This window comes from Harmonia axyridis, chromosome 3 (genome assembly GCF_914767665.1).
Source record: "Harmonia axyridis chromosome 3, icHarAxyr1.1, whole genome shotgun sequence".
Taxonomy (NCBI): domain Eukaryota; kingdom Metazoa; phylum Arthropoda; class Insecta; order Coleoptera; family Coccinellidae; genus Harmonia; species Harmonia axyridis.
Window position 1 is genome coordinate 63,078,395 of NC_059503.1, and position 12,979 is coordinate 63,091,373.

The window sequence follows — 12,979 nt, forward strand, 5'->3', positions numbered from 1 at the left end:
ATAACTTGAAGCTTATAAAACGATATTTCAATAGATAACATTTCAAAATAAACGTTCAATTAGTATTCGAAAATAATACACCCTGTATATGATCGTCAGTCTTTTACTGTATAACTTCAAGAGTTATGCAATGGAATAATAACCTGGAGCTATAATCTCAACTATCAGATTTCAAAAGGTTTCTGTTCTACAGAGACATTCAATTGTTACTCCGAAATTGTACACTCTGTATAAACTTTATTCATCGCACGTATATCTTCGCAAATTATGTAAGAGAAAGCTAATCTCAAGCTCTAATTAAGATTTTCAGATTTCATAAGGTCTCAATTTTCCAGATGTATATATAATTGGCACTCGAAAATTGTACACTCTGTATAATATGGGAATGTAGAAATCCCTAATATTTTGACATCGAATCATTAATTTCATAATACCGATTTTCATATTTCAAGTCTATTTATCAAGAAATTTCTAATAGGTACTGCAACCTAAGGCACCCAGTATAATCGTTATTCTTTTACTTTGAAAACCAAGCTAAAATATAAATTTATATGAATATTATCAAATCACCCTCAAAGGAGACCGAAAAAATATTTGATCCATTTCAATATTCCATAGCATTCATCGCAAAAAATATAAGATTTAATACCTGGCGAAACCATAAAAAAACTTGTGAGGTAGCGCCTCTTATACATAACATTGTAATTTCAAGTTTCAGAGATTTTATAAAGTTGAAGAATTTAATGAACCGTTGAATATGAGGAATATCGAATATTTATTTCTGTACCTACCGTTTTTGATCATCTTCAATCTGTCCAAAGAGAAATCATTCAAACATTCTTTCACTATTTACATCGAACGGAATTCTGTAAAATCTGGTCAATATCCATGAAAATCTCTACAAAGTGCGTAAATATCGTCGAAAAGGAGGGTTCCTACCGTTATAGTTCATTATTTTCTTAGATATCTCGTTAAAAACACCTCAAATAACCAAATAAAACTCCTGTAGAAGCTTCGAGCATACGAAGTATTCAACTGACACAAAACGATTCTGTTTGAAAATATCATCAAATATACCTCGAAAAACGGATCTAAATCGATTCAATTCATCGTTTCTTGCATTTTTTCTCTGAATTCGTTCACATTTCAATGTTTCTAGTCGAATATCATCTGACGTTTCTCATTTTCATTCACATCGTTTCTATTCTGAATGTCATCGATGGATGATATCGGGGAACACAGATTTAAGAGAAACGTCAAAATGTTACCAAAATTACACATTTTTCCGTGAATTTTTCGAGAAAACAAAGACGAATATCGAAAAAAGGGATCCGTTACTTTTCCACTTCATCTTTCGTGGACGTGGAGCCACTAAACTTTTTATTCGTGCCGCCCATTCATTCTGGGATTTTCTCGCATTGTAGAATTTGAATGTCACAGCGAAAATACTGCTACTCGGTTTGAAATACTCGGTGAGCCGTTAGGCCGGCCATCCACGTACAGTTGAAACTGTCAGTTTCGACTGAACAGTTAAAACTGTCAGTTTCAACTGTGAACTGAGATGTGCACACATGTGCAGTTCAAAGCTTCAGTTCGTTCCATGATGGATTCGAGAAGGTCCGACGATCTGGCGGTCCTCGGTTTAATTTTTACAATTTTACCAAGCATAAAGAAGAGAAAGCATAAACAGTGGTGCAAGCAGTGGCTACAAAAAAGAAATTTATCATCACACATAAATTTATTGAGAGAATTAGGAGAAGAACCATTAGATTTTCCCAATTATTTGCACATGACTGAAACAGTGTACCAAAAATTACTATTGTTGATTTTTTCGAAGCCTCAACTTTTTTTTTTTTTTGCGGTAAGCAGATCTCAAGCTGTTTATTTTTGTCAGCATCGATTTCTTGGTCGTACCAGGTTCCATTTCTTCCAACTTTTTCGCCAGTCTGCTGTATGCCGCATCTTTTTTGGCGCGATCGTGATAATCAGCCGATGTCACTTGCCATAAACAAGGTTCCGACCTATATAGTTCGATAAAATCGACTATAACCTGGTTATGTTTACGCGACATTGTGATGCGCACCCTTGCTCGACACGAAATCAACTGAGAACTCCACAGTTGAACCCCCACACACTGTCAGTTCAGTTAAACCTTTCAGTTAAAAATATGAACAATTTCATTTCTCTCAGTTGAACTGTTCAGTTGAAAAATTCGAGTTGAACTGAGACTGAAATACCCACTCACGTAGAGTTTCGACTGACAGTTTTAACTGTTCAGTCGAAACTGACAGTTTCAACTGTACGTGGATGGCCGGCCTTAGGCTAGGTCCTTGTAAGTTTTTGTTTCCGTTTCATCCGGAATAAACAGGTTATAAAGTATGCTATAATCATCTTCATTCAAAATGTACAACAGTATTTCACTTTTACGATTCTCGTCTAGGATCTGATTGGCCACAAAACAGGATTGTAATCTCTTCTCGAACATCGACCATTCTGAATTTGCGGGGTAGAATTCACCTAAATGTCCGATGTTATCCATTGCCATGTGTTTTGACATACCGACTGAATCATTGAAAAACACTTTTGGATTATTTCTTCAAAGAATAATGTTTATTAGGGTTCACTTGAAAATCTTCGTCGCCAGTTGTAATATATTCAACATTAGGGTTAATTAACTTTTTGAAGATAGAATTCTTTTTATAAGATAACATGAACATTACATTCTCATACATAACGCACTGCAACAAGACTTGTCATGCGTGATCGAGCTGGGTAAATTGAAGATACTACAAGTACTATTAGTTGGAAATTTACTCAAGTTGTTATAAATATTGTAGGTGGCACAATCCAATACATAAATCGCTGGAATTGTAAGTACTCTCAGTTTTCTAAATGTCTCGCTACAGCTATCAGTTTGCTTGAGATTGGAGATTTTCCGAATTGCTCTTTTTTGGTTCTATAGAAGACTATCATAAAAAGCAATTGAATGATAGTTGGCAAATAAGTGGTCAATGCTGCCGCTGTAGCAGATACTTCACTCACGGTTGTTAATGTATGAATGGCCACTGCCAGTTTTTTCTTCATGGTCTCTATGTGTGGTTCCCATGATAGAACTCCGTCCTAACTTACTCTCATTAATTTTATTTTATTCCCATTCTCCTGCTTTTAAAGAAGTTGTTGTGTTTTGGACTCATTCATAAAACAAGAATTGTGTCTGAACCAATTTACAGCTTCCATCTATTCTTTTCCTTTCAACTGCTGTAAGCAAGGGTGTAGATCTTTTTTTTACTTGGGAGGGGGGGGGGTTGGTTATCAAAAAAAACTTTTTTGACGACAACGTTTACTCATACCTGTAATGTGAGAAAAAGAATTTTGAACCAAATTACTCGAAATAAAGGAAGAAAGAGTTCTCTTCACAGATGAGTCTAGATTCTGCCTCTACCATTGTGATCGACGTTTCCTTGTATACAGACGTCCACATGAAAGATATGCTCAGTGCACTCTTTCCCAATCAGCCTCTTCCCAATGGATATGCTCTCTCGCAAAATCCAAACGCGCCCTTCGATGGGATGGGGTAAGAGCTGGGCCTCTTGCCGCGACACGAGGCCTTAAATCATATTCTCTGAGGCGATTTCTTATTGTCTGAGTGCTAATTTGCACCCCATGAGTTTGCTCAAGCTGATTTTGAAGGAGGCGAGCGGTTGCAAAACGTTGTCTCAACGAAGAAACTCTCTAGTAACGTTCTTGAATGGCAGTTGTTACCCGTGGTCTACCCTGTCCTGGTCTTCGGACATTCCTACCTGTCTCCCTGAATCGCTGCAACATTCTGGACACACTTGTATGGAAAACTCCAAACTTTTCTGCAATTCTTGTGTATGTCCACCCTTCTTCTCGCAAAACTAACGCTTGGGCACATTCCTCTTGGGTCAAATTGCGTATTTCGCGTTGCATAGCGATCGAGTGTAGAAAATCAAACGAAAGAAAAACTGTTGATCACTAAAATTGATCGAAAACAACTGATTTAAGAATGGAGCCAATACATTCAAAATCTGATAATCTCATCTTTTTTTATTCCTGCTGGGAAAAAACATATGTCTACCATGATGATGTTGTAGCATTCATTTTGCATATATTAATCTGTAATTATTTTTCTTTGTTGAATTTCATTTATCATTGAATGAATAGATTAATAGATATCAAAAACGGATTGACTTGGCGGTTGGGTATGAGGGCGATATTTAATCACCATGATATTCTCTATCCAATAATAATAATATTAATGAAGGTCTTTATTTTAATCTTAGCGAAGTCGAGCTATATGGTTTTAGCGTTTTTGCAATAATTCTATTGAATTTCATCATATTTTAGATTGATGTGACAGAGAAAATTTATTTAATTAATTGTATACAAATATTTGAAGTCATTTTTGTCGGAAACAATTATGAATCGATTCATTAATTTCCAGAACCCATTTCGATAACCTCTCTTATCGCTTTAGTATTCCCCTATTCGATTTTGTTCATTTCATTCGAACGCATTGATCAATAATAAACAGAACACCGATTAGTGAAAGAAAAATAATTGAGTGTGGAATAATCTCCAATTGTGATCGTCAAATTTAGTTCGTCGTAAATTTGCCAGTGAAAAAATTTCATTCATCAGCGATGCTGCAGAATTCATCAATGGGCGAAGATATGCCACAGCTCCAGTACAGGTTGCAGTATAGCTTGAATGAATCAAAGTGTAAGTCTCTCAGAACAATATTCTATATTTTCGTTTGGCTGAAACACCTCCACTCATCTTGAAGTAATTGTTACATTGGTATTGTATTTGATGGATTCGGAACTCATTTTGGGGAAATTCATTATCAAATGAAATAAAATAAACCTTGATTTCAACAAATATAATTTGTTCAACTTGGGATCGATTATGATGTCATTTATTACCTTTTTTGAATAGACGAGAACTTCTGATGATAGTTACAAATCTCCGGAAATTCATCATGAACGCTTGAGTGATTATTTTTCATAAACGAACGAAATTTCAACCTAGTCTGATCTGTTGTTATGGGTATATTGACCAATTTTTATGTATACTATTGTTATGGTATTGTTCAAGCAGTCATGACTAAATTTCAGATCAAGCTTGAACTTATAATTTTACATTTTTTCAAAAGTTTGACTTGCAACAAATCTACTGCTACTGGCATATGATTTTTGTTGGGTTTTTCTGCTTGGATTGTATGCCAATATATCTACATGAGAGACAAACTGTTATTCTCAAAAATGAGTTTTTTTTTCCGAAATTCGACTTGAATAGTTTTTGTTTCTAGTAACGCGATTTCGCATGAAGCTTGAAATTCACCTGGATTCAATTGTGCAGACATAATCTGAAAAACAATTGTCGACGGACCATATTCACGGAACTCTATCGGGTTATACCAATTAATGAACTCAACTTTGGAATTCGAAAGCCGAACCTACTCTGAAAATAAAGGGTGTTTTTTTTAGGGCTATAGAACTTTAAATTGCAATAAAACAACGATGGATTATTCGATTGACATGAATTTTATTTATCCGCAAGATAATCTTGTGTCATTACATTTTAAATATGATTTCTGGCATATGAACGCCACGGCTGGCTCGGATGTAGTCCAATCTGGACGTCATATTTTCGATGACTTTTTTCAACATTTGTGGCCGTAAATCGGCGATAACACGGCGAATGTTGTCTTCCAAATGGTCAATGACTTTACATGGCCCCACAGAAAGAAGTCTGGCGGTGTTAAATCACAAGATCTTGGAGGCCAATTCACAGGTCCGAAACGTGAAATTAGGCGGTCACCAAGCGTGTCTTTCAATAAATCGATTGTGGCACGAGCTGTATGAGATGCTGCGCCGTCTTGTTGGAACCACAGCTTCTGGACATCATGGTTGTTCAATTCAGGAATGAAAAAGTTAGTAATCATGGCTCTATATCGATCACCATTGACTGTTACGTTCTGGCCATCATCGTTTTTGAAGAAGTAGGGACCAATGATTCCACCAGCCTATAAAGCGCACCAAACAGTCAGTTTTTCTGGATGTAACGGTATTTCGACTTACACTTGAGGATTAGCTTCACTCCAAATACGTCAATTTTGTTTGTTGACATAGCCATTCAACTAGAAGTGCGCTTCATCGCTAAACAAAATAAAATGGACGTAGTGCGCGATACGTATTCCGCACAGAAACATTATTTTCGAAATGAAATTGCACTTTTTGCAAGCGTTGTTCAGGCGTGAGTCTATTCATGATGAATTGCCAAACCAAACTGAGAATAAATCACTTGACATCTGTTGAATCCGTCGCCATCTCGAACAGTAATGCCAACTTAAAGTTATATACCTCGAAACAAAACACCCGTTACTTTGTTGGTACTAACTAAATATACAGGGTGTTTCCTAAACATGCGGCAAAAATTCAGGGGGTTGTTCCTTGGACTATTTTAAGCATGTTTTGTCCTTGGATGATTTTTGAAAAACCTCTTTGTTTCGAAGATACAGGGCGAACAACTTTTTTCATATTTTTAAAATTAATAATAGTTCAAATAAAAATGCGTACCGCACTGTGTTTACTAAGTAGGTACAATTTATTTTTAAATTTGTTTAACAACATTCCAATTACTAAAAACGGCCAGTTTTTTGACTAAAAATTGATAAGTGCAGATGGTAAAGGAATACAGATTAAACACGGTTTTAATTTGAATTCGTTTTGTGATGTATTAGCAATTAACTTAATAAGAAATGATCCTGGTGTTTTTGAAAGGGTTCGGCAGTCAATGAGGAGAAGATTGGATGCTTGTATGCTGGCTAGAGGTGGTCATTTTCAACAGTTTTTGTAGGTTGAGTTGAATTTTCATGTAATTTTTCATAATAAAATGTTATTATCTAAAATTTTGTTTCCCCTATATCTTCGAAACAAATAGGTTTTTCAAAAATCATCAAAGGACAAAATATTCTTAGAATAGTCCAAGGAACAACCCCCTGAATTTTTGCCGCATGTTTAGGAAACACCCTGTATAGATTTAATACTAGCACCGCCATCTGTGCATCAAACCGGGGATTTTTCAATTGGCCTAATAGGTCTATATAAAAACAATACCTACTAACATTTGAAATTTACTGGCAACCACTTTTCATACATCCAAGTGCATGTGGTGGGATCCTACTAATTTATTATCGATTGTTAACGTATTAAACGAAAATAATTCAGTAGAATCCCATCACAGGTCCTTTAATTAAAAGTTTTTTGATTCGATTGACTTATGTTTGCAATTCTTAAAATTAATTGAATTATTTTTTACTTGCAGATTTTCATGAACAACTGGAAGCTGCATTGGTGTTACCCGTACTTGCAATAGTAGTAGTTTTCTTCAGTATATTCTTAGTGATAGTGTTCAAAAGGAACCCCGCTCTAGTTTTATCAATCACGACATGTTGCACGTTATTTTTGCTCTGCTATTTGATCATGAATCTAGCACCCAATTTGAAACAGCATTATATGTAACATCGAAAGAAAAAGTACATGTGAATTATAAGAAATCGATAGCATACAGGGACATCTAGCAGCCGAAAATCGACTCAAATTTTCCTTATAGATTTCCACCAATCTCTGGGAAATATGTGGACATCTATCGGTGGAAACTCCGTATTAAAACGGAAAATCAATAATGATAGTGCGCATTCCTTCCCATGTTCACGGTTATTCATAAGGAAACCTGTGCGAACATGAACTGATGGTGCTGCCACCGCTCTACTCCCGAACTAACTATTTTTGGATCAATACCTCAGAACACTTTAAGGTTACAGGAAACTGGAGGCATACAACACCTATTAGAGTATGGAAATTACTTTTGTAAATTGTCATTTGATAAACAACGTGTTTTCCTTTGAATTAATGATTAAAAAAAACACTATCCTTTGAAATAAAGTTCAAAACAAAAATAATCGTTTAATCATCACGTCCAATGTAAATTGATGACCGTCCAAATTATTTACAATCCTTGAATAATACGTTGAACTGATGCTGCTCCGACTGGATAAAAGTACATTATCCAATATTATACAAGGATTTCCACATTTTCTTTTTGAATTAATTAATCTATTTTCAGAATATATGCCGAAAGGAGATGCTGAAGTCAAATACCAAGAAAACTGTTATTCCTACTGACTCGGCCAGCTTTCTTGGATTCAAAGAATATTGACTATACTCCATAGTTTGTATCAACATTCTTTTCTTCGGCACATACATCAAATTTCGCTGTTGTTTCTTTGGATATATGGCCACTGTCTTACATTAACAATTCTATCTAGGTACTATGGTCTTATACCATAGCGGAAGGAATGGATAGTTCCACCAATCTCGAGTTTGCACCACCCGAATTATCTTATGGAATGTAATCTAATTTAGACATTTTATTTTTGAGAAGCTACCTGATTGTAATTCATACTTTTCAATTGCTAGGAATTCGAAATAGAGAAATAAATTAGTATTGGGTGCAAGTTCTTATATTTTTGATTCAATACATTTCTCAAGCAATGAAATGGGCAGATATATAAATTTTTAAATTCACAATGTAAAATTTTTTCTACTGAAGTTGAAACTACACTTGAATCTATAGAATCATTCCAAGCGATTCACTACTATTTCGACAATGATGTTGCCATTTTTAAAAACAAAGAGTGATTACTCTAGATGATTTCAACAACTATCGTTGAATGCTCATAAAGAATTATCATAATAATTCTGCTACTTATGGTTCGAAACTATAAGTACATATCATACACTTAGAAATACTATGATAATTATGTAAATATGTAAAAAATAGTCATACATTCTCAGTCAACGAATTCCCAACTATTATTCTAATGTACAATTTATTTCTAAATAATAAATATTATAAATTGAAAACATGAGTTATCTTGTACTTAAACAATAATGTGAACATTCAGAATAGAACCACTGCCTTCTCGAGATCTTCTACCTCGAATTCATTTTTTATGAAACTACCTTTTATTTTATGGAAGTGCTGCAGGAGAACAGCACTGTATCATATAATATACTGCACTGCACATTTCATATAGATATTTGGTAGCTGCTTTTGTGGATAACATTTTTTATAAAATAATAATGAAAACATTTGTATAAAATATTCCATTCATTTTTAATCTATTTTACAATCCCCGCTATTGTCAGTAGTTTGTACCATACATCGCTTCATCAACTTTTGAAACTCAAGAAAGTTTTTTCTCTTGTTTTCTTTTTAATCTCAATTTAGAAAACGCTATTAACTAGGTTGTTTTTCTCATTTCAATTGCGGAGAAATAAAAGCTTTTCAGTCTACCTCTTCTTGTGAAGTGCTCAGGTATTTTAATGGAAATTATAATCAAATTTTAATGATTATTTTTTCGCATCCGCATAATTTTGTGGAGATCTGAATTTTACATTTGGTTGATGTATGAAGAGTTGCTTATCGTATTATCGTATCGTCACTTACATTCTTGTATTCCATTTGGTTCATTCTTACCATACAACAAATCTATATTATTTTTCGCCACTTAAAGCTTCATACGAAGTCATCCGCCATCTCTTTCAATTCCAATTGGATTATAACATAGATAACAAACAAACAATAAAACAGAGTTATTAGTGAGGAAAGTGGATTTTATTTAACAAGTAGGTATATGAGGTCCCTAGTTCGGGACGTTTAATGAATTATAAATCAGACACATCGAGATCATACAGAGGGAATACAACTAACAATTTGAATCACAGATCGGTAAACCAAAGTTCCAACCAATTTCACTGCAGTCAAACAAATTTTGAGGATGAATTACTGACCGTAGTCACTCCTGAATAAAGTTGTTACTGAATTAAAACAGTTTAATGCTAAGGATACAAGTCACTCAGTAGACCAGAGAGGCGGATACTTTCGATGCAAATAAATTGTATTGTATTGTATTTCCTCTTTCAGAAATCAGCCATTACATCGCTTGAACCTTTGAAGCGAATTCAACTACAACAAAATTGGCATTTAATTTTCTAAATTGAAAAATAACCCAGTATGCCTGGATTGCCCAAAATACTACATAGTGCAATCCAAAATCCAAACAACATGGTCATGATTACGATGAGATATTCAGAGTTGCCACTACCAATTCAATTTCAATTTTTCACAGCCGCCTGGGATGTCAATAATTCCTGAATCAACAATGAGTTAGTCATTGTTGAAAAAACCTATTTCATATCTGCCTTTGGGGGACTCTAAAGGTTGACATTGCTCTTATAATCAAACATTCTCGTTTTCTTGACAACTCTTTTATTCCTTAAGTTCTCAAGAAAATCAAGACTGTTTTTCCCGATAAAGTGATGATATTCGGATAAGCATTTTTCAAATCCAGTTCGTTGATATTCATTTATCCAGTTATTCACTGTATGCAAATGTTGAAGGGCAATGCGTAAATCGATTTTTACAGATTGCCATAATATCCTCATAGTTTTAATGCGCGATAATATCTCTTAGAATTCATGTAGTGATATGGAAATTTGTTCATTCACTGAAAGTGTTCGATTGTTTTGTTTTTTTTTTTGAGCTTTCAATTCTACAACGTCATCGAATTGTCAGAGCACGACATTCAATGCTTCAATTCTGTTGTCCTATCTGGTGTCTGATAAAGGCTTCACTGTCTCTCATTAACTACCAAAGTGTACTCATTGGAAACAACCAGAAAGATTTTCTGAATGGAACCCTAAATTTTGCTGTCACAGAAGAATTAGCCGCGTTAACTTACAGCTATGACGGTCGCAAGATGTGAAAAACGTTCTGGGATTAATATTCAAAATTCGGGTTTTCATTTCCCTATTTTTTGAGCCTACCGTATTTACGCCATTGTCGTATCCTTGACCACGACAGTAATGAATATCTAAGCCATTTTTTTATTTCCCTCAGTACACTTTTTAGTAAATAAAAAGTGAAATAATTATCTACCTTCGTTTTTCGTCTCTTCAGACTCTATAGATATACTATCCCTTTATCAATAACAGTTCAATGATGCTCCGATCGTTATATAATAACCTTTGAACTTGAGAGAATCGGGACTACTCAAATAAACTTATCTTCATCGAAAAAATATTCAAAATCATCAAAAAAAAATTAAAATTAAATAGCCAAAAGATTGTTAACTTGCCTTATCCCGCGGTGCTAGCTGACTAAATAGGCCCTGCCTATACCTAGTTTTAATTTTTTCTTCAAACTTTTCACTCGAAACGTTTAATTCCTTTTTAATAACTCTACTTCCGATTCGCGCACACCGAGCTAATCTAATTCATACCAAAACAAATTCTAAAACTTTATCCCAAAAAGTCCCTGTTTTACTATTTCTGACCTAACTCAACCTTTGTTAGAGTTAAAACAATTCCTTCTTCCTTGAATTAAAATTCCTTCAATTCTCTCTCATCTACTGAACTTCCTTTCTATTTGACTCAACCTTGTTAAAAATTACTCTGATCTTCAGAAGAAATTGTTTTAATCTAAGTCCGGTTTCGCGACCGACGTTCGAATTGTCAACCCTTCTCAATAAGAGACCCTAAGCGATACTGACTTCCTCCTTAAACCTCAACAAAATCGTAACCTCGTACTTATCTAAGACCGCCCCAACAATTGCCCAAAATACCATGCCAATTAGATCATTGGTTAGAAATATTTTTATCCTTCTTCATTTTTTCGTCAACAGACCCCACCTACAACCTCAGCTCAAACTAGATTTTTCTGCTGTCTCAACAAAAACCATACTCCGACTTTGCCTAACGAACTTTTTGCTATGTCATCTAGGAACGATCATAACGGTTCTTCGCATGTATCGAACTCAGATATGTATCTAAATTATTTTTCTTATCCGTGAAAAGTATATCGATTTTACCAACGCAGTGAGACGCTAACTAATAAAAGCAATAATTGAAAAATAAAACATCCTGCTTCTGAGATAAGAACAGTTTACACAAGTCGCGTTCGCTCTTTTGAATTTAACTATATTCCTTCCTAATAATAATTCCAATGATTTCAATAGTTTCAATGATTTCCAAATTTCGGATTTACTACAATAATTTCAATAATTTCCAAATTTCCGATTTACTACATTTGTTTCTTAGTATTTATTGTTATAGTCGTAAATAAAGTTTAGTATTCATCTTGCAGTAATGGTCATAACTTCAACAGCGTGAGTTATGACCTACACAACCGCTCGTTGAATAATATACTATTATCTCACCATAAAATTCTTCAACCACTATATTCAAAGCTTTCGATTGAGCATCATTCCAGTTCGTGAAGAGTTATATTAGGATTACTTTTTCGATGTAACTTTGTTTGAAAATTAGGAAACGGAAAAAGCTAGTTTGTATTCAAGATAATTCATTTTATTTACTCACCATCTTCTTGGATTCCATGAAATTGATTTCATCTTCAGATGTGGTTGGGAAATAATAGATTGCGGCATCGCCAGGATTGAATTGACCTCCAATCCCCAAATGTACCATTTTCTGCTGTGAGCAAATCACACTCAAATAACAATCGCTATTCCTTTTAAAATCGGACGATGGTTGAAATAGTTATTTGAAAAATCAATAATAATAAGAATAATTTTTTGGTATTTCCGTTTTCAATGAACGATAAATGAGAGGTAGAATATAAAATGTTTCTATTCTGCTCGTAATCTTATAGTTTGTGAACATTTATTCACGAATATATAGAAAAGAAAATTACACCTACCATTCCATCAGAATCTGGCTGCCACCAAAAGAGATCAGAAAGAAACAAGAATTTGAATAATAGAAAAGGAAGAAGCATTCCTGAATATTTCTTCGTATCACCACTTTACTTACGTTGCGCTACTGTGAGCCGAAAAAGGTTGTGAATTATGGAGCGACCGCGATGGAGCGAA

The 12,979-nt window shown here is 34.4% G+C and overlaps 1 protein-coding gene across 6 annotated transcripts in view; it reads right to left on the minus strand.

The window, feature by feature from the left end:
• LOC123676653 (synaptotagmin-7) overlaps positions 1–12,659 on the minus strand; it is a 317,805-nt gene extending 305,146 nt beyond the window's left edge. For 2 of the 6 annotated variants that reach the window (XR_006746983.1, XM_045612742.1), the window contains exon 1: positions 12,468–12,647. Coding sequence is in view for 4 of the 6 variants with exons in the window: in XM_045612742.1 (XP_045468698.1) it covers positions 12,468–12,575 (108 nt within the window). In the remaining 2 variants the exon portion in view is untranslated. Of the gene's footprint in view, positions 1–791; positions 963–12,467 lie in introns of those variants that run through there. The other 4 variants (XM_045612743.1, XM_045612744.1, XM_045612746.1 and 1 more) reach the window with 4 other exon arrangements.
• Positions 12,660–12,979: the final 320 nt, after the last annotated feature.